The sequence below is a fragment of the Protomyctophum parallelum genome, assembly GCF_964188405.1.
Source record: "Protomyctophum parallelum genome assembly, chromosome: 9".
In the NCBI taxonomy this organism is placed as follows: domain Eukaryota; kingdom Metazoa; phylum Chordata; class Actinopteri; order Myctophiformes; family Myctophidae; genus Protomyctophum; species Protomyctophum parallelum.
The window spans coordinates 16,790,094-16,813,007 of NC_139706.1; the positions used below are offsets into that span (position 1 = coordinate 16,790,094).

At 43.4% G+C, this 22,914-nt stretch overlaps 1 protein-coding gene across 1 annotated transcript; it reads right to left on the reverse strand.

Moving 5' to 3' along the window:
- Positions 1–379: 379 nt before the first annotated feature.
- Positions 380–21,867, reverse strand: LOC310864964 (A disintegrin and metalloproteinase with thrombospondin motifs 8-like). Its single transcript, XM_083773853.1, has 9 exons — positions 20,750–21,867; positions 19,440–19,679; positions 14,434–14,566; positions 13,336–13,503; positions 10,857–11,149; positions 5,816–6,002; positions 5,328–5,500; positions 4,303–4,478; positions 380–2,533 (listed from the first exon to the last, which is right to left on the reverse strand). Exons 1-9 carry the CDS (start codon positions 21,512–21,514, stop codon positions 1,789–1,791), a joined length of 2,880 nt encoding a protein of 959 aa, XP_083629979.1. The 5' UTR covers positions 21,515–21,867; the 3' UTR covers positions 380–1,788.
- Positions 21,868–22,914: the final 1,047 nt, after the last annotated feature.

The following is a 22,914-nucleotide window of genomic DNA, read 5'->3' on the forward strand; positions in this document are numbered from 1 at the left end:
GCCTGACAGTATCATAGTCAGTATCATGCCAGGATCATGATCAATATCATGTCACTATAATGGTTAGGGTTAGTGTTAGAGCTAGACAAGACTGCTTATTCACTTGCCAGCTGCCTGAAATTCTGATGTTTTTAATCAATTATCCTAGTGGCACTACCTCGTTTTGACAGAGATGGAAGATTCATAATTTACGTACATCTGACCATGAGCTGAATTCAGCCCATGTTTTCCGGAAATGAGGATGGTCATCTAATAAGACTACATTTAGTTTGCAGCAAAAAAGCGCTAAAGTAGATGTTTACAAGACATGGTGCTGGATCACAAGGGGCAACGTTGCTTTAACTGCAAACGTAAATCGACTGCACTGACAAGATTAAAATGTGCTCATATTGATCACTTTATTACATACATAAAAATCTCAAAGACAGCAGCATCTGAAATGTTAATTACATGTCCAAGGTAAAAACTTTACAAAAATAAATAGCATAAAAAGGAAGCTGTAATAATAAAATAGTATGGTCCTTCACTGAAGGGATATAGGACTAATGCTTTGTCTCTTTTGTCTTTTAACGTAACAACTGGAATGAAAATTCAAATATACATACAAGTATCAGAAAACCATAGGTGATCATTTGCATATAACACATTAACACAAAATGACTTTAAAATGAATAAAATTAATTACATTTCATACACACGGATAGATATTATACAGTTTATTACTTAACTTAATATTAACACCTCCAAGGGAACACTGGTTGTATTGCTATTGCTACATGTCTGTATGACTGTTGCTGTCAGTTGCATCAACGCAGCTAGCACCTAGTTACGCTAAACCTACTGTACAGAGCAAAGCAAAGTTCTGTCTCACTGGTTTGTCTTGGTTCAGATTCTGACCAATAATTTTCTATAAACTATTTTTTACACAGGGTGTATAATCTAAAAAAAAAAAATCAGTTCCTTTAAAAGACATCCTGATCAACAGTGATCATTGCAAGAAACCTTTCAGATTTAAAGTACAGGAGACACATCCTCCTCACATATTTTCAGACTCATGATACATTATGCTTAACATAGTTAAGAAACTCAATATTTTAGGGAAAGAGCATAAACGTTACAATCTTTCAACACACATCACATTTATGCAATTGATCCATTTAGCAAAAAAAAAAGATCCCCCAAGGAAATATTTCCCAGAGACTAGATTCCCAAAATGTGTCCACGTTTATGTACCTGGCTTTAGACAACTGGCTCGATTAAAGCTTAATAGGGGTTTGAGCTGTGGAGGTGAACTGGAGGTATACTGTATTTGCACTGTGCTGGTGTCTGACAGCAGTACTAGCCCCATTTAGAATGTAAGCTAATATAGAAAAACAACCAAACTGCAAACTGTCATTTAGACCAGTAGCTGAAATTCCCAATCAAACACTCAATCAAACACAAAAAAGTCCTTCTTCATTTAGAGTGGGACTAAGAAGTTTCCCTTTCTGGAGAACATACACACGGTACCTTCATATAGTATCTACAAATGTCACATGTACATCCTGAGGTAGATTTACATTAGTTTTAAATTTCAATAGTGGTTGTCGAATGACAAAACAACTTTCAGAAGAATGCCCCTTGATGTAACTCAATGTTACTGCTGGTTGGTAAAAGCACTCTCTTCATTTATCCAAAAATTATGCCATCCCTGCCTATAGTGCCTATAGATGAGGCACAGAAGGGATTTGTTAAATGTTCACTATGCCCCAGCCTTTCAAAGCATCCCCTGCCTAACCTCAATATCTCTCATAAGCACTCTAGGTTGAGGCATTCCCCGGAGACTGGCTCGGGCATCTTCTGGGGGTCACACCTGTCCGACTCGACAGTCTTCCCCGTGTAGTCGATGCAGACCACACTGCGGCGGCGATCCCCCTTGCCACAAGTTCGTGAGCAAGAGGACCATGGCCCCATCTGCCACATGGGGCAGGGCAGGTCACCGCAGGGCTTGATGTCACTTGGCTTCAGGCCTTTGTCGCACTGCCCTGAGAGGAAGCCGCCATTGTCCCTGCATTCCACGTTCCTCCTGGACCAGCCAGAACCGCAGCTCTTGGAGCATTCGGACCACTCCCCCAGCACCCACTCTGGCACGCCAAAGGGATGGATTACATGGGGCGACAACGAAGAGCCCTTCCCGTCCTTGGATTTGTTGAAAGTGACATCTCTGGGAATGAAGAAGGTGTATTTGACTTTGGGAGGGTTGGCGTCACCGGCCGTGGCCAGGAGCTGGACAGTGACTGCTTCCTTCAGCTGCCTGAAGCTCTGGATCCTCTCCAGCGTGGTAGAGGAGCCGCTGTACTTGAGCACGGCGCCCAAGACAGGGATGTCCTGCTCAACCGTGGACACAGAGAAGTTTCCATTGAGGATGTAGCCACCAGTCTCTCTCTTTATGGCCAGGTAGTTCCCATCGTGTTTGATTCCCCGGTGGCTCCGCTGTTTGATGTCGATGTTGGTCGCACCGACAGGAATAGTGACGATGTCACTGTAACCATAACTGGGTTGGACAAGAAACAACTTGTTTAGATATTATTGCTTCATTCTAATAATAATAATAAACAACACATCGGAAACAAACGCCGTTCCGGACAGGCTTTCCGATCTAGTTTGGAAAAAAGGTTCGGACGTCGGAAGGAGCATGTATTGCACTTAAAGGCCTTTTCAGACAGGGAGAGCCTAGTAATTCATTTTCAACGAGAGGCTTGCGTTTATTTTGAACGCACAGAGAAGTTATGGGGCAATTACGCAAGGGTATTTTCAGGGGAAATCGTCACGCGCGCACTTGTTTCGTGCACACGCCCGCGGGCGACTAGACCTAGGTTGTGGGCTTGTGGCAAGCTTTTTATTTCACGCTACGTGTCCCGCGCCCCTCATGAGCAGACCTAGAGCAGACCTGTCGCTGATCCAGGCGACAATACCTGCATCACTCACTCCCCATCTGAAAGGACCTTATGACTAGGGGTGGGTCCCGAAACTCGGGACCAAGTATGTACCGAACCGAACGTGCCTGGGTACCGGGTACCCATTACAATAATTAAATTTCGGTTCTCTCTATCGGTTCTCACAGACACGCGGTCACACGCTATTTATTTATTTTCTACCCTTTTAATAGAAGCGCAGGGAACAGAGCTGATCTACAAGCCTACACCGCGTTGCATCAGCGACGCGTTGTGGGCTTGTGGCTTGCAGAGGCGGGGCTATTTCTCTGCATGGAGTTGTCGAGGAGTGTAGAGACAGAGAGACGCGCGGTGCAGAGAAGCATTGAAGCAACATCATTATTAAAGTTTCTTAAACGTAATTTTCAAGTGAAGTTTATGGGAGGCAACTTTTAAGAGAGGGGACAGGAGTCTTGTGCTCTGCTGCCTGAGTTGCCTCACTGCATGATCATGCATGTGCGCTGCACAGCATTGAATCAACATCAACCCACCTCGGATGCGTGTGTGTGTGTGTGTGTGTGTGTGTCTGTGTGTGTGATCACGGCGTAGGGTCCAGACTCCAGAGGCTCAATTAGTTTAGACTCTAAATTAATTAAACTAAACTCTAATTAACTTTAGAGCTTGCAGTCGAACTGTCGAAGAGAGGTGGCGAAAAAACAAGAAAAAAAAACAAATGATAGCCTACTCTGGCAGCATGCACATTTCTGCAAGCCGCGATTGTTTTCAATGATCCCACCATTCGCACGTCGGCAAAGCCGTTCTCACCTATCGGCTGGAGATGCCCCCCCCCATTAGCGATGCTAATTTGTGTGTGTGTGTGTGTGTGTGTGTGTGTGTGTGTGTGTGTGTGTGTGTGTGTGTGTGTGTGTGTGTGTGTTGCTCTCAGATCTCAGACATGCTTTTATTTGTCATTGTCAGTAGTTAGTAGTAAGAGAAGTAGCCTACAACACTATTGCCCTGGGTAAATACAGAATAGATATATTATATTTAAAATAATCACTATATTATCCACAAATGGCTCAATAAAGGAGAGGATGTTACACTATTCATTGTACATTATATATATACTCAAATTGACATTGAGCTTTTTTGTTAAATAAACATTTGACCTCTTATTTAAGTTATTTTATACCATTTTGGAACCGAAATAGGGAACCGTTAAGAACCGGAATCGATAAGCAGAACCGGAATCGGTACCGGTCTCGAAAAAATCCTAACGATACCCATCCCTACTTATGACGGCATTTTAAAGCCAAAATCAGCACAATAAAGTGCTGTGGTGTCCAGTGTCCCACGTTCAGATTGGCAGTATTATTTTAAAAACACTTACGTGGCTTTGTTGTAGGAGCCTGTGATCTTCCTACAGGTGAGCCCATTGCTTCCGCAAACTCCACACTTGTCCACTCTTTTGTTGGAACCGATGACCTGGTCACAACCGGCCTTCACGCACTGACCTTGGACACACACAGAGGTTGTGTCTGGGCCGCAGCTGGTCCCATCTGTTACCTTCAGTGACAGAAGAAAACAAATATTGTATTTTCTTCCCCCTGAAACTTTACTTGAAATGTATTGTGTTGCTGTTTTTTCATGAAACAATAGCAACACAATACATTTCAAGTAAAGTTTCAGCTCAAATTTTCTGAATTTAATTGAATAGCATAGACTGGGATGTTTTTCTCAGTGTACAAGTGAAATTTGTCCTTTTTTTTCATTTATCCATCCTAACTATTAGGGACACTATGGGAGCAGTTAGGGCATAGGGCTGTCTTGTTCAGGGCGAACCGAGGAACTTTTGATTTCCAGACAGACTCTCTAGTCTCTACCCACTCAGCTATGGCCGGTGTAGCTGCCCCTATATGGCCACATCTCTGCACAGTGGTTGCCTTCTTAACTTAAGAAGGTCAGTATCATGGTCAGTATGTCAGTATCATGGTCAGTGTTGAAAACGATGTGGCCGCACAGCTCCGCAATGCAAACACTTATTAAAACGAAACCAATGGAGGGTTGAGGAACCCTGAGGAAGACTTTATTGCTGAAACATTGGTTTCCTTTTATTAAACTTTTGCATCATGGCTAAGAACTGTGCAGCCTCATCCTTTTCAACAATATTACGTCCCTTAGTCAGCACCTCAAGCAAGTTTGCTCAATAAAACTCTGGGTTAGTTTATAACCAATATTTCAGGTCATAAATATTTTGACCACTTGAAATATTTGGGGGGGGGGGGGTTTAAGGCATTTGTTGTATATTTTGAAACATAAAAAATATATATTCATGCTGTGTATGATTTTGCTCTTAAACTATGGACTTGTTGTGTTTACACAAAGAGCTGTTGTGAATCTGTTGAGGTGCCATACCTTTGCCTCAAATACTTTGAACTCGCTGCTGCCCCTGGCTCTACAGAACAGCTTACATCTGTCCCTGGGAGACACGCCAGCATACTTAGGGATCCACTGTTTGATGTTTCCGCTGAAGTCCAGGTAGCTTGGACTGTTGTACTTTTCACACTGCTCCTCTCGAAAACTCTTGCCTGAAAAGATAAAGGCACTATAAAAAAAACATTGTGTACAAATTCTAGAGAACCACAGATGTCCACTCATAAAAATAGTATCGCTGTAATAAAATATTTTCCATGGATTAAGAAAAATAAAACATTATGAAACTACCAGGCAAAAACATTTAATAAATAAATTCAAAAGTCCAAGAGGAATACATCACAGCCACTGGAGCGATGCCACAACAACAAACAACAAAACAAAACAAAAACAGCCTCTGTATATCAATGAGGATTATGAAAACTGACTGAAAATGTTTCTCCAAAAAAGACAAAAGGCGGCTGGCTCACCGCTGTTGTTGTCACAGGGCTGGGTGTTGCAGGACTGGTATTGAACACGCTGTCCCTCGCAGTACTTCCCTCCATTCTGAGGCACGGGGTTTGTGCATTCCCTGTAGGAGAACTCCACTCCTCCGCTACACGACCTGGAGCAGTGCTGCCACAGCCCCCACGAGCCCCAGCCGCCATCCACAACCACCTGTGATAAATAAACACACAGAGAGGAAAAGAAAAGAAGAAATCTATACAGATTCCTGAATAGTTGGTTTGTAGGTCAGTGCCAAAGGCAATTTGAGCCGCGCTGTCTATGACCACAGTCTGGGTTTTCTGGGTTTGAGGCCACACAGTCTCCTGGCGTGCCACTATTCAAACGGCTAAATCTGTGTTGAAGTTCGGCACGCGCCCGCCGTCTGCCTGCTGTCGCAGCGCCGCCACATGTGTCACTCAACACTAGAGAAGCATGCCCAAGAAGCCAAGTTAAAAGTGTTTGGTATGTTTGTGTGTCTATATAGGTATACATGCATACGTACAGAACCGTGTGTGTGTGCGCCTGCATGTGTGTGTGTGTGTGTGTGTGTGTGTGTGTGTGTGTGTGTGTGTGTGTGTCTGCCTGCGCACGGGTGTCCTTTCCAGAGATTTTTTATTAGTTTGCAACCGCCAGTAGTCTTAACTGCCAGCATGTCTGGCTTCATAACCAGATGTGATCACAACATCAGGAGAAGATATCAAGGCAACCAAAGAAGGACGGAAATGACCCGGACCTCTATGTTAGATTGATTGATTGATTGATTGATTTTATGCACCAGACGCAGAAAGAAAAACAAATCCAAATTTTAACATGTTTAAGTGAAAACACTTATTTCATTATAAATCAATAAAAAAGGCCTAACTTGACTTCTATTAGCCCTTCTCATATTTAACGGAACTGGCCCCCGTAAAAACAGACCCTAACCCAGAGGATCCCCCCCCTCCCCCTTTTCCCACACACACACACACACACACACACACACACACACACACACACACACACACACACACACACACACACACACACACACACACACACCCTTTTTGAGTGGTGAAACCACTCCTACATCCAGCAATATCCACCTGTATCATGTACCGTATCATGTATCATGTATCAGTCATCATGAGCACAAGTGGTGTGCGCATGCGTGAAACCAGCAATGGCCAGCAATGTCCGTGTACCTGTATCATGTAGAGTGGTGTGCGCATGCGTGAAATTTGCGCGTGTGTGTACAATGCGCGTGCCTGCACAATGAGTGCCTAGCACGTACCAACACAATGCTGCGTCGTAGCAACACACGTCAATGCTGCCGTTAAACTCTCAGTAAACATTTCTCTCTCCCTCAGTGCTCGGATGACACTAAAATCAGGAATAATATGCGCTCTCGCTCTCTCTCTCTCTCTCTCTCTCTCTCTCTCCCCCCCTCTTTCCTTTTGAAGGCATTGAAAAATCTTTAAATTGTTGAATAAAGATTTTTGAGTGGTGCAACCACTCCAAGGAACAGCAATGTCCGTGTTAACCCACCTATGTGACTATGAGGGGATTTGCACCACTCAGTTCACACAGGTGTGATTTTTTACTTTCTTCCTAGTTTTTACATAGAAGTGTATCTGTACATCTTAGATGTTCTGATTAATTGAAAATGGAGCGCCCTGATGTAAACAAGTATTTTCATGGGTTTGTCCCTTAAGTAGCAGTTTGTGTATTGACCTGCGCTTTTGTTTTGAAATGCACCCATTCTACATACTGTGAAATTCAATCAATCAATCAATCAATCAAATGTGCAGCAGCATAAGAAAAACGACAGTCGTTACTGTGTTATTCACTTTATGTACTATACATAAATGCACAATGGCCCTGGTATTACAGTTATGCTGAGTATTGACCATTGGTATCTGAGAACAACATAGGAACATACCTATTTATAATAGTGCACGTGTGGTGCAGCTTCTGTTGCTCTGAGCTGTACTGGCAGAAGTTCTACTCTTCTGAATGAATCACTACAAACATAAGTTTGAGGGGGTCTATTTAATTAATAACAAATAATATTATTTTTGCCTTTACAGAAAATGCATAATAAAAATGACGCAGATGATATGAGAAGTTTCTTAACCCAAAGTTTGAAAAGCATTCTGCGATATACTGTAGGACAGGGGTCCTCAACTAGAAATGATGAAGGTCCACAATTTTTTTTTGAATAAGACCGAGGTCCGGTCCCATGCGCGGCGTCCTTCGGAGAGCGGGGCTCTATGCCCGTTTAGTATGGTCAAGCCAAGCTTATACAAATCAGATCCCCTTCCACCCAACCAATAATGGGGTGCAGAGTGCAGGCCCGGAGTGGAACTCCAAATCAGGCCGGGAGTTATACGCCCTGGCAGGCCACACTGCGCGCGCGCATAGCGCGCTCCAGAATTTTGGAGGCCCTTGGGGGACATTGTGGGGGCCTTTGCAGCAATTTCACATGAGAAATGTACCATCTGATGTTATTTATATTATTAACTTAACTTTTTTGGGTGGTCCGCAAAGAGGTGGTCCGCGGTCCGGTCGCGGACCGCGGTCCGCCAGTTGAGTACCCCTGCTGTAGGAACTCGAGTTTGCTGGCAAATTTAGATATTTTAGCAGCCATAGTTTCATGGGAGAGTGGGTGTTTCATTATTATTCCTAAATATGAGACACTATGGTCAGATTCTCACCTAATACTTCGGTAGACTCAGATCCGTATGGGCGGGGAAATTGGGATTCTTGCATATTTAATTGGCTGCGGTTTGCCTTTACACTGTCATTCGCAAGAAATTGGAAACGCAGCAGGGGGACCTTTATCAATGTGTTCCATTCATAAACTATAGCCTACACAGTGAAATCTATGGTGATAAAATTACACTCATAACGTGCATGTGTCGTGCCGTCTGGGACCCCCCCCCCTCTCTCTCTCTCTCTATGCACGCAGCCGCCACACACTGTTCTTTTGGGCATGCAGCACAGCGCTGCATGAGCGCACTGATATAACTCCCCAGTCCCACACAGTGACAGCACTCCATGTTTACGGCACGCACAGACAGACAGACAGACAGACAGAATGTTATGTAGGCTATAATACACTGCAGTGTTTTTATGTGTTTTCTTAAGCAATTGATTAATGTACACGTCCTCATTTCGATCAGGGCTTCAGTCTCCTTATTCGACCACGTCTATCCACAGTAACGGGACATCTTTGCGCTGCGTAAAATATGCCTTCTCCGTCTCCAACTGTGTTCAGCTCCTCACCCGCCACATTATGTTTGCTTCATTTCCTTTATTTACTGCGGATTGCATTCACACCTGCACCGAATCGTAGTCAAGTGCGATTCGAAGCGAAGCGAAACCCACGTTTTTGGGCGGAGTAAAATGCGGTTATTTGCTGCGCATTAGGATTCGAATGAGCCTTCACACCTGCCAAACGAAGCGCACTTTCTGACAATGCGCAGCAGGATTCGTTTTAATCGCAGCAAAGCTCTCTGGTATGAATGTGACCTATGTATGAGATACAATTTAAACTCAATTACAAGAGACTTCAATGTATTTGTTGACAGGGTTGTCTTAGTCCTAAACATTGTTATTATCCAAATATATTGAAAGCTTGTTGTCTTTGAGCCACTCCTTTACACTTTTAAATTCATTGCTACGACTCTACGAGTGTTTCCTTCTCGATCTAATTAATCAAATTCCCATGTGCATTAGCAGTAACACCAGTAACAGAAGATTGAGAAGAATCAGCATATAACGATCTGATCTGATATAGCCCCTTCAACATCGCAGACTTGAGTTCTTCCTATAAGGTATTGGTAAGAAGTGAACCATTTACAGGAGAATTCCATGCTAGAATGCTTTCTTATCTTTCTTACCTTTCTTTGTAGTTGTTACGTCCCCACCAAAGAGGTCCAGGTGTTTTTTTGTGCAAAAAACCCTTTTTGGCTATTTTCCCTACCATAAGCCCTCAATGAATTGCATTGCATTGAATGGGAATTGAATGGGGTTATGGGGTGTTATGCTAGTTTGCTTATTTCCATCGAAAGAAGTAGTAAAGTGTGCCGCTTGGGATATTATTTACATTATGAAGAGAGGATATATACAAAGAAATTATAATTTTGAGCAATGGAAATAAGCGAATTAGCACAACACCCCATAGCCCCATTCAATTCCCATTCAATTCAATGCAATTCATTCAGGGCTTATGGTAGGGGAAATAGCCAATAAGGAGCTTTTGCACAAAATAACACCTGGACCTCTTTGGTGGGGACGTAACAACTACAAAGAAAGGTAGGAAAGCCTTTTAGTATGGAATTCTCCTTTAAGCAATATAACACAAGAGGGGTGGTTTAACGTCATTAATGCACGTCAGCGATGCTGCAGGAACTCCCCCACAGATAATCGCTAAAAAGAAATCATAATTTTTAATGATGGATGTAGCCACTACGACCACAAATGTCCCAAGAAACTAGCTCGCCTAGCCACCGAGTCTACTGCGCTCTGGGAGAACAGAGCGGCTGAATTATTTGTTTTGATTAGGTGTTCCGGAACTTCCGTCATGCTGGTTTGAAGCACGGCTAGAAGGCTGTTTAACTTTCAACCAATCAGATTGCTTCCTCGAAACGACCTGTTGTATGATTTAAGGCAACATCTCTAGTAAAAACCCATGCTCTGTAGCTTTGACAACAGTATATAGTGATTCACTGTGCCATAGAATCAAGCAGTGGTACATGGCAATGTCCTCAGTATCCATTTAACGTTTTATTTTCTTTCTTTTTTTCCCACTATTTTGAAAAACATTTTAAAATGCTTCAAATAGCCCATCTACATCGACACGTTGTGAGCTTGTAGATCGACTATTTGAACTATTTAAAATATGTTCAAAATATAAAAGAAAAGAAAAGGGAAACAAAATATAAGTCAAAGAAGTTTAGGGATAAGGGGGGTGGGGGGGGGGGTTAGGGGGAAATTGGGCCCATATTATAGTATACAAATCAAGGTAGAGAAACAGTTCCTTACCAGCGGCTGCATGGCCTTCTGGTTGTCTGTGCACGTCCCATGGAGGCAGGTCCCGTTGGGCCTGCAGGGTGTGCCGTCTGCCCAGGGCAAACTGCCATTCTTGGTGGTGCAATGCGGCTTGCCCTCCTCGTGACACCACAGCTGGCTGCACACATCGCTGTCTGAGGTGTTGGGACAGTGGACAAATTCCTCTCCAAATATCTGCTGGCACTGCCTGTCCAGGCCGTACACATAGCCTGGCAAGTCGCTGGGTAAGGGCATGCGGCTCTCCGGGGGGTCCAGCAGACAGTCTCCTGTGGTGTGAGAATGACGGTCGAGGCAATAAAGCAGTTAACAAATTATTGTTAAACATCTGCATTACTTAATTTACAAGTCTACGCAATTAGAGAATATAGAATAATTGTTATTTTGATCAAAGTTTGCCTGTTATCTCTCGGCATGGAGTTGTGAACAAAATCATATCGAACGAAAACAAAACATTCAAAGTTTTGGGCCTGAGAGAGAGGCTAAATCTCATCAAATGGTGGTCCGTGGCTCAAATGCCCAATAAATAATGGGCTGTGATAGAAAAAGGGTTGAAAACCACTGCAATAAAGGATACCAATGTCCATGCATATACCGGTAGAAATGTGAAATGAATACCCTGCAGTAAAACGCCACTAGACAAGGCACCACTGTTAACAGACTGGTTAGTACATCATATCTCATTATCATCCATTTAATTCCAACTATAGCCTATCTTATTGGAGCTCCTGACATTCTTCACTGTCACTGTCAGAATCTTCTGACCTGTGTATATATTTTGCAGGTCATTATTCGTCTCGACAAGACAAATGCATTGTACTGTACAGTATGTGCAAACATACCTGGCAAATAAATAATTCTTATTCTGAAATGCTAGCTCAGGGTGGGACGTTGGGTCTCTGCCCTATAGGTAAAATGGCGGACTCCTGAAAGGACAGAGCTTAGTTTAAGTGAATCAATAGTTATATATTGTGTATTGTATTGCAGTGTTCTTCAAACAAAAGTGAATAATTTGGATTTAATGAAAGTGATAATGCTTCTTGGGCAAATTGTCTTTGCCTGGCTATGTGACAATATTACTAAAAACTGCATTTAGTCATTGTTTCTCCTCATCGTCTTTTACTACACTGAATTAGCTGTTGTCAGGGGCTGTCACTGACGTTCATGGTGCAGAATGAACATTCTCAGCCACATGAGTTTTCTTTGGATACATTTTCCAACTGATAAAGAACATATTTTGCTGACGGCAGCTGTTGGTCTTGGCGCGAGCGGCGGAGAACAGGAAGCAGTCCATAGTATGAGTCAGTGGAAAAGAAGGTTCACTGATAGGTCCACCAAGCATACAAACAATACAAGATGCAATGCACAAGACACAGAGAGAGAGAGAGAGAGAGACAGAGAGAGAGAGAGAGAGTGTGTGTGTGTGTGTGTGTGTGTGTGTGTGTGTGTGTGTGTGTGTGTGTGTGTGTGTGTGTGTGTGTGTGTGTGTGTGTGTGTGTGTGTGTGTGTGTGTGTGTGTGTGTGTGTGTGTGTGTGTGTGTGTGTGCGCGCGTGCGTGTGTGTGCGTGCGTAATTAGAGAGACCGGTGATAAATAAATGCAAGTGCAAAAGATTGGGAGAGTTTAAACAAGTTAATGGGAGGGAGAGAACGGTTTGAGTTAAAGACAGAATGAGAGACAGAGTGAGATGCAGCATAAGAGAGAGACAAATACAGACAGACAGACAGACAGACAGACAGACAGACAGACAGACAGACAGACAGACAGACAGACAGACAGACAGACAGACAGACAGACAGACAGACAGACAGACAGACAGACAGACAGACAGACAGACAGACAGACAGACAGACAGACAGACAGACAGACAGACAGACAGACAGACAGACAGACAGACAGACAGACAGACAGACAGACAGACCGTTGGAGACATGTGGATATGTAGGTGAAGGTAAGCTTTGTTTGACAACACTGTGGTTTATACAACCTATAATTTGTGGTGAGCAACATGTTGAAACAGGAAAGCTATAGTACACGAGAGAGAGAGAGAGCGTAAGTGAGAAATAACAGTATGTTATTTCACCCCTGGACTGGCCCGTTTAACAGAGCAGACCACAGTGTGATGGCACATTTCCATTTTGGCAAAGTGTCCAGCAAGCAGAAAGTAATCATATAAACCAGCATTTGCTGAGGTTTGAATTGCTTAAGGTGCAGTAGTTTTACTGTTCTTGAAGACAGAAGAGGTCTCCTTTTTAATGTACGCTAATGTGTGCGTGTGTGTGTGTGTGTGTGTGTGTGTGCGCACGTAATTACGTTCATGATGAAGTATAGAAGTTCATAGCTGTTTACTATGTCCATGTACCCATGGTCGTGCACTTTGATCAAAAAACACTTTATTGTGAGTCGAAACACACTTTGTTAGTTTGTTTCCTCTCACTAACCTTGGGTTGACTTACCGTATCCATTATCGAAGAACTCTGTGACGTAGCGTGCACTGCACGGTGACCACGGGGACGTCTTGTTGAGGTTGACAAACAGCGGGGCCATCAGATGATGTCCCCCCAGGTCTCCAAACAGCCTCTCACAGGTCTTGGAGTCATCGTGAGGCATGCTCAATACGTGGCCTATAGAGTGTGTGAAGATGAGTGGTAATGTATCAGTTCCACACAGCACACTAATGCCTCTGTGAGAGATCGTTAGATTACACTCATAGGTAATGGGGACAGCTGGGAGGAGGGCTGGCACTGTCAGTGGGGTACAGGTCTGGCCTGGGGCGGGGGCCATTTAAGGTAGGAAAGGGTCTAAACACCCAAAGGGCACTTCTCCTAAAGCTGTACATATGCTTAGTTGCGTGTCGGTGTCACATATTGACAATTCCCGATCTACAAGCTCACTATGAATCGCAGGGCAACGCATTGTGAGCTTGTAGAGCTGCTATTTTTGGTGTGCGACCTTGCACCATGTGCAACAAAGTATATGAAGCCCTTAACGGTCCTGCTGCTCCTCATTGCAATCTAAACTTAATGTGAATAATCTCCAGCTAGTGAATACGTCACTGGGAATGGAAACAGAAGCCAGTGGACCTCTGGAAAAACACCATAGCTATGAATCACGAATACAAATTATTTCTCTGTCTTTTCCTCCATTTGGAATCATGGGAGGAAGGAGTGGAATGGTAGAGAAAGATGTACTCTTGTGCTATTATTAATTAAATTAAATTAAAACATATTAAATATCAAAATAGTTATACGCAGATGTGAATGCTGATCTAAATTCAACATGTTTTTGTCCACAAGGGGAACAAAACAATCTGTAAAATCGGAACGCCGAAAAGAGCTGAAAAGAGTTCGCCCGAAAGAGAGCTAGGATTCAGACCCCAAGGTACTGCTCAACACCAGGGTCCAGACCCCCTGCAACCACTACAGACGTGCTAGTTATTATTATATTGACATAACTCTACCACCATACAGATTGGTTAAAATATTGTTTATTTCATTAAGATAAGACCCGGATTGCATCAGTTGAGCCATTAGCACACAGAGCAGCCATCTTACCCAACTCGTGCGCAGCAGTGAAAGCGGCTTGTAGGCCATTGTCCTCAATCACAGAGCAGCTTCTTTTGGGATCACACATTGTTCCCACGTCAGCCACCCCTAAAGTGTCACAACTCTGGTGTCCACAGATGTCCTGGAAGGTTAGAGAAGATCATTTGTGACAGCAGCTGGTAATTTCATTTTATTATTATTATTATTATTATTATTATTATTATTATTATTATCATCACACTTATTATTTACAGTTGATGAAAGTGCAGACTGTAAGCATTCAAATAATAGTGTCATGCATTGAAATCTGAAATTTGTTTTAAGAAGATATGCTTATGTGGTACATAGAATCCAATCTCCAGCCTTGAATCCCAGGCTGCAGTGGACTTCACGTACCGTCAAACACAAATGTTAACACGTGTTTCAGTATAGCATGGGTTTTCAACAGGTGGTGAAGGTATTGCATGTGGTCCCTGACCATGGATTTAGTAATGTAGGATTTGTTGATTTGTTTTAAATGTTCTTTCCACTAGTTGAGAAACCGTGAACTGAATGACCTGGTGACCTGTGATGAGTGTATTCATGTAGTCATTTACTGACAAGTTGGAGTTTCCCCAGAAATTCAACAGAAAAAGGGAGTTAGAATCTCAAGAAGGGGGAAGTGCACCGGATTGTCTGGTTGAGTCATTAGGACATTTTACCAGTAGTAGTCGGTTGAGAAACAGTGGGATGTATACACATGGGATGCATAGCAAGTGTTAACTTACAAAAGCACTAATCTTAGCCCATATCCCCACCCAACACAATAGTGGTCCCCAGGTTGATTCTAAGTCAGGGTGGTGGTCCCTGGTTCACAATCAGTTGAAAACCCCTGCAGTATAGGGAGACATTCATCATTCTGAAATTATTATACACTGATTGCATTCTTCTAATGTAGGCCTATATCCCAGAACAGCAGATTATTAGTGTAAAACCAGGAACATAACAACATCTGTCCCAATGACTTTAACAACTTTAACAAAGGATAAGACGAGGGGTTTGAATCCTCCACGATGCCATGCATTCCAACACACACACAATTGGAATTTGAAGCTAGACAGGAGGGCGTTCTTTGTTGTGACTCTTGGGGGGTGGTCAAGGGCGCCTGTCAACAGGGGTGTCGAACTGTGAGGAATAAAGTGTTCCTCTGCATGCGTTACATCCTCCCCAAAATGAGAAGGAGCACAATGAAATCCCATGTGTATTGTGTATTAGAGAAGGCAGGTGGTTTCAGTACCATCCCTAGGACCAGCCTGGCCGAAGACCAACCAAGGGTCAGCCGCAGTAAGATTACACACAAGTATGTGAAGCAATCTGGGAATTGGCATAACGACTACATTATAGGGGGAAAGGGGGAAATATTGGCAAAATAAATAAAAGCTAAACAAATATAATATAATATAATATAATATAATATAGTATAGTATAGTATAGTATAGTATAGTATAGTATAGTATAGTATAGTATAGTATAGTATAGTATAGTATAGTATAGTATAGTATAGTATAATATAATATAATATAATATAATGGAATGACAAATAAAGTGAACCTTGATATTAGATGAGATAAACGCCTGGTTATTATCGTAGATCACATGAACATTATCTGGGGCCTGTTTCACGAAAACCTAGATTAAGCCGGGATTTAGCAGCTATCCTGGTTTAATTCACACAGAATCTGAGATTAATCAGTCAGTTTCATCATGAAAGCCGAGTTATCTCGCAGGATAAATTTAGCCAGTTAACCTGGATATGTTTAGGCTTGACTCGGTTTAGTTTACCATGGAAATTTAGCTGTGAAGTTAGCCTGCTCCGGTCCAGGCTATAACAGCCAAGCTTTACTAATCCAGTGCCTTGATGTTTTCATCTTTTGTGACATAGCTGAGCACTGTGGCTCTGGAATTTGTACTACTGGTTGTTATAAATGATGGCGTGTGACAAGTTAAAGGCCTTTCCACAGTTCTATTCGTCCACATCTGGCCATGGTCGTCAGCCAAAAACAGGTAAATGTAAACTGTATGAAGAGCAGCTGCTGCAAGTGGATTTAAAAAAGATAAACTGATGTGAATTTATGGAGTAGTCTTTGGCATACTGCAATCTGTGGTGGCACATTGAATTGCACTCTCTAATATCCTGCCAATCCCACTCCAAATATTAACCATATCAATTCTAACATGCCTATTCTGTGGTGAAGAGTTTTGGTGTTGAGGGGGGGAAGAGGAGTAAGCTTGTAGATTGGCTTGGCAAAGAGATTTGGTGTTGAGGAAATCTATTTTTTTTTAATCAAGCAATTGTGAGATCTGAGTGGAGAAGTGCGTGTGTTCTTTTCAGAAACATAAAATGACAAATCTTCATGTTTGTGTTGGGTTTTTGTTTTTTACATGCTTCCATCGTAAAGAAATTTGCAAGCGGAAGAATAAATCTAGGCGTGCTGGCGGGCAGATGAAAAACACTCGTGACATGGGAGGAAATAACTGCATAGTGGATCAGAAAATGTATTTCAAACAAGGGTGACCTCTGAATCTTTCCCCTCCTGATGGCTGCCTTTGCAAAGACAGAGATGAATGTGTCCTGTCCTGGGCCCTCAGCCCCAAAACCACAAGACAACCCAAACCCTCCATGATTCAAAACACATCTGGGCCCTGAGCAGCAGAGTTCTGCACAGCTTGTACACCTTGTTCTCCAGTGGTGTCAGTGGTGTACAAAGACATACATACTTTACGTGCATCAATCTGTGTACTGCAATGGTTCTCAAACGCACACACACACACACACACACACACACACACACACACACACACACACACACACACACACACACACACACACACACACACACACACACACACACACACACACACACACACACACCTCGGTTGTAAATCATATGACCACAAACATTCACGTGCAAAATGTTTCCACTAAGTGCAGATACTGTAGATACTAGATAGCATGGAGTTTAGTTTCACAACAACAGTGGCCGTGTGGTCTGTCTCCTCTGAGGATTGAGGAAGAGGAACATGGCACACATTTCTGGACAGTCAAACTGGGCTCAGGCTGGTATTCGAGCCCAGTGATGTCATTACAGTGCCGCTAAAGTTAGCTCTTACGGCAGGAGCCTTATAGTTTCTCACTGGAAAAACAACCAAAAACAACTTGAATGATGACTCCTTGATAGCTCTGATAGGAGCCCATTATGTTCTATGCATTTTATTGTCTCCACCAGGCCGAAGGCATGGGGAGAGAGTATGTTTTGCACTCCGTCCGTCCGTGTGTGTGTGTGTGTGTGTGTGTGTGTGTGTGTGTGTGTGTGTGTGTGTGTGTGTGTGTGTGTGTGTGTGTGTGTGTGTGTGTGTGTGAGTGAGTCCGTGTGTGATTGTGTGTGTGTCTGTCTGTCCGTCCGTCTGTTACCAGCTAATCGCCGGCACCTTTAACCCGGTCAATGCCAACTTTTGCACACACACTCCCTGGATGCCGATGAACCTCTGCCCCAAATTTGACTGAACGGCCTGTTATAGCGCCACCAGGAGGCTGACTTTTGATGTCGAAATTTTTATGTCCTCCAGATTCTGTCCACAAACCCCGCAAATCGTTACACACTATTGTGTTCAAGACGGATCTGTCCGATATTTCATATTCCATCCTAATTGGCTTTCAAAGTTTGCAGGATTGGCCCGTTTTGAACAAAAAGCCTCAAATCATGAACGCAGCGTGCAATTTACGTGAAATCTTTCACAGACTTTCCTATCCTACCCTTTTCACATTGGCCTGTTATAGCGCCACCAACAGGTGGATTTTTGCAAAACACATTTTTGGAACAAAATGCCTCAAATCATCCAATTGCCATCCAAGGTGTAAGAAGAAATGGCACCCTTTTCACATTGGCCTATTATAGTGCCACCAGGAGGCCACAACCCGACCTGCCCTGGTGGAGACCTGTGCCCAGAGGGGCACTTTATCTAGTTTACATCTAAGATCAGATTGCACTTGACAGCAAATAACAGCCTCATTCACTAAACACTTGACTTCTGCCACTGTCAAAATGGTCAAACACAAAATCAAGAGCTATGAAGACAGTTTGAATCTGGTCTGTCCTCTCTGTTCTGTCTGACTGTACTGTCCAACAATGAAGCATAAAGTACATGAAGAATCATTCATCTTATAACAAAAATAATACAAAGCTACTGGCTTTCTCCATGACAGTTACACTAACTGCTGCTGACACTAACTCAATGGCTTCATTTATCTCAATAATGCAGCATTGAATGGTTTGTGTTCAAGGGTAGACACACAGTCCAAACACATCTAACTTAAAAAAAGACATGAACTTGCACACATTGATGATGCTTAAGCTGAACACAACAGTGAGCATAATATTTACGTTAAATGTGCATCATGGCAATAAGCCAAAAAAATGACTTTAGACACAAACTGCATTCGACTTTAGACACAACTGAATTGAGTATTATTATTACTATGTGACGTTAATGAGCACCAGTATAATGAGTACCAGGGGCGCTGTTGTGCTGTTGTGTCAGAGAGAGAGAGAGAGAGAGAGAGAGAGAGAGAGAGAGAGAGGTGGGGGGGAGTTGCACCACTCAGTTCACACAGGTGTGATTTTTGAGTAGTGCAACCACTCCAAAGAACAGCAATGTCTGTGTCCGCCTATGTGTTCACCTATGTATGTGTTAATGAGCACCATGAGTACCAGTAGGGGCGCTGTTTGCCAGAAACAGAGAGAGAGAGACAGTGCTGCACTGTTGCCTGCTAATGAGAGAGAGAGAGAGAGAGAGAGAGAGAGAGAGGAGGGGGGAGAGAGAGGGGGGAGTTGCACCACTCGGTTCACACGGGTGTGATTTTTTATTAAGCTGTGGTATTTATTAGACACTTTGGGTAAAAAACGCTTCACAACATGACTCACGGTCATGACATAATGTCATGAGACATATGTCATGAGAATGAAGGAGAGCCTGACCTCTCTGGTGAACAGCAGGGCTGTGTCATAGTGCTCAGGATGCCTCTGGCTCGGCGGATTGAACAGCTGTTGCCAGGAGCAGAAGTTCCTGAGTGCCACGCCCCCGTTGCTGGAGACAGCTGGACCCACTTCCGGATCCTCCACCACCAACATCTTCACCACGACCACCTGAACCGAGTTCTTTATGCTGGGGTGCTTGTAGAGCTGAGCAGCCATGGACACCAGCGTCAGAACATAGTGCTGCGGAGAGGAGACAGGACACAATGACAAAATGCAAAACCTTTCCTCTAACCTCTTACTGTATAGTAGGTCTGCACACTGTGACTGGTACCCGATTGCTCATTGCAGGAGCTTTTCAAGTATAGAGGCTTAGTATAATGTGGCTTCAGTATGATGATTATGGCACGATGTAATGAAGGATATTTAATATGTGCAGTTTGTCACTCAACTCTCAAGCCTCTAATATTCAACCAGTAATTATTTTGTAACAGATAGTCAAATTAATTAAGGCAGCAATCATGAATTATTAAAAAGGACTTATTTTAGAGTGCATATCGTTTTTAAGGTTGGGGTCCTTTACTCAGGCTCTAAATTAGGCTACTTGATTATTAACATTTGAGGACATTTAAATGGTGTAATCCAATTAGGGAAAATAGCAAGGCAGATGCTCCAGATCTTTGTTGGATGATGCTTAGAGGCTGCTGCCAAGCAGTGACCACGCCTGGAGGAATGTGGAATAGCACATTGCTGACATTTCTGTGCCCTGACCTCTTTTTCAGCATTTGGAAAACAGTGAACCCACTCGTTTCCTAGTATCAGGTCATCTCTGACGCCACCTGAACGAGAGGAATACTATTACTTTGCATTTGATTTCATTCTGGACCAGAATCTCACTCTCACGGGAAACAAAAGAAACAAACAAAAAAGGTTACCCCCCCCCCCCCCCCCCCCCCCCAAGGGTAACATTTCATTTAGTAGCCAGCCCCATCATTTTGGAGATATAAAATCGCATTTCTTAATGACATAGTAGCCTACACTGTGTACGCTTTGTGTATAGGCGTACACTGTACGGTACATAATTTCCATTCTCCTGGAGACGCGTGGGATTGACTTTGACACCACACGACCCACTGGAAAGGTCAATAACAGAATAGCTCAAAATAATATGGGAAATTGTTTTGTTTATGGTATAGGTGATCTATTGCTTAAATATTATTATTAATAATAATAATAATAATAATAATAATAATAATAAATACTTCCTGTCCAGCTGGCCTATAGCCTATACTATAGGCCTATATTATTCTCACCTTTATTTCGTCTCCATAGAAATGGGTCATGGATGCGTCCGCAACCACCAGGCTCTCGATAAACCGTGGCGCAGACACGAAGCGTCTTCGGCGAGGTTCTCCATGCGCGTCACCACCGCCCTGGCCGTGCGTAAAACTTTCCCCGTCGGATATTTCGGGACTCTCCTCCTCGTGAGCGACATGGCCCGGAGCTCCGCTGCCCGTTGCCGCCTCAGCCAGTGTCCTCCTTTTGATGACATGTAACTGCTGCTCTGCGGACCCTGCTGTCCCCGAGCCGAGCCTGCGCTTCGGCTCTATGAAATACTCTTTCCCCTCGGACACGAAGGTCCCGAAGACGCCGTGACATAAGCTGACGGCGACGACGGAATTGTGATTGTGATCCACGTTTCCCGAGTAAAAACAACCCCTCAGATTGCCTTCGGTCTCCTCCGTCTTGTGAAGCATCTTTTGGGAGTCTGATTGTAATACAGCGGTGCCCAATGGGACACCTGGGCTTCTGCGTAAAATGTCCAGATGTTTGGCTTTGATGCGCTGTATGGTGAAGGACGGTGCGATGAAGCTAGTATCCGGCATGAGATTTAGAGTAAAGTCTTTGCCAAACGCACGAAGCATTAAACTCGGCTGCTCCTCGCTCCGTTTCCAGAAACGACCGCTGCTTCTCCCATTTATCCGAACAGGTACAATATCCTCTGATTCAAAAGGACTGGAAAGTGATTTGTGAATTACGCAAATGGCCACGAAAACAAAACACACCGTGGAACACATCTTGCAACTGAGATTGCACTTAGGAACAACCAATTACACAAACGTGTAATTGTTTACTCAATTATCTCGGGGAAGTGCACACCCGTGGTGGAATCCTCTAAAATATAATTTTGAATAAAATATTTCCCAGTGCTGTAAAGTCAGTCTTGGTCAAAAAGTGTTGTGATATTCTTTCAGCCCGTTTGCGTCTTCCTTTCAGGTTTCTTTCTCTAGCCAAACTACTAACTTGTTCTACCTCTCACGAGCACCGCAGACGTGTGCGGATGGCGGTGGTATTTATACGTCTCTCTCCTCTGGAGGACATGAGCGGGTTTATTTTTGATATCCCTTCGATGCGGCACAATCTCCTCCCACTCGCCTGCTCGCCACTTCATGAGAAACTCGGATAAAACGGATCCAATGAGAATGGGCCCGACACTCCCCCCCCTCCCCTTCCGAAATAGCTTGACAGCCCGATCCTATTATTAACCCAGCAGCAACAACTCAACAGCAGCGGCAGGACGTCTATAGGCCTGTGCTGCATAGCTGGAGGTCCCCATGTCAACTATTTTGGAGCCGTTTTGATTGACAGGTCCCATCAGAGAAGGTATAGCCCCCCCCCCCCCCCCCCTGCGTTATCCCGTTACAAAAGAGACCCGTAACAATCCAGATCAGACAATTCACTAGTCAATTCACTAGTGATTCTATATTATTGTTAGACTGTTTACTCTTATAAACTATAAACAGAACACGTCACATAGGATAACATTTCACACAATAAAATAGAGTAAAATACAGACTAGGTAGGTCTTGTCTATTCGCTATAGCCTAGTTTGCAGTAAAAAAAACTGTTGGGTAGTTACCTTTATTGGCATGTATTTATAATGCATTAACGTGTATTCAAATGCGCGCATTGATGCCAGATGGACACGCTTCCTAAAAAGAATATTCTATGATTCCCCACCAGGTGGCAGCGTTGTATAACAATGCACCCTACAGTATTACATGGTCCATGTTCACCGACTCACTGATGATGCTCGAGGAGTCTTTGCAGCTTGCAACAGACGCAAAAAGAGGGCACCCTTGTCTGCATCTCAGATCGTGCCGTAAGTCCGTAACAGTTCCACTTAGGCTAATTGTTTCCTAATTTTCCAGACTACAAACACTTTATCAGTTCATAGTTCATTGTCACGACTCTCACGAGGCTGCAGTCAGTGCATGCAGTGAGTGTCGTGCACTGTGCACACTGCAGGAGTTAAGACAGGCCCACATGCAGGAGTTTTCATTCATTGCTCGTCTGATAGAAGTGCAATTAACGCAAGCTATTTGCAATACATATAACCTCGTAACTTTATATATATAGTCGGCGTGAAGTTTTGTCTTTTTCTCTGCTGGGGAGGGATAGATAGAGGGTAGAGGCA

What these genes read in the sequence shown, in the direction of transcription:
- LOC310864964 (XM_083773853.1), bottom strand. Translation starts at nt 21,514, where the DNA reads ATGTGTTCCACGGTGTGTTTTGTTTTCGTGGCCATTTGCGTAATTCAC. An exon ending in CACTGCTGCGCACGAGTTGG is followed by an intron (nt 13,504 to 14,433) that starts GTAAGATGGCTG and finishes CACACTCTATAG; the next exon opens with GCCACGTATTGAGCATGCCT. An exon ending in GGCTCCTACAACAAAGCCAC is followed by an intron (nt 2,534 to 4,302) that starts GTAAGTGTTTTT and finishes TGTCCAACCCAG; the next exon opens with TTATGGTTACAGTGACATCG.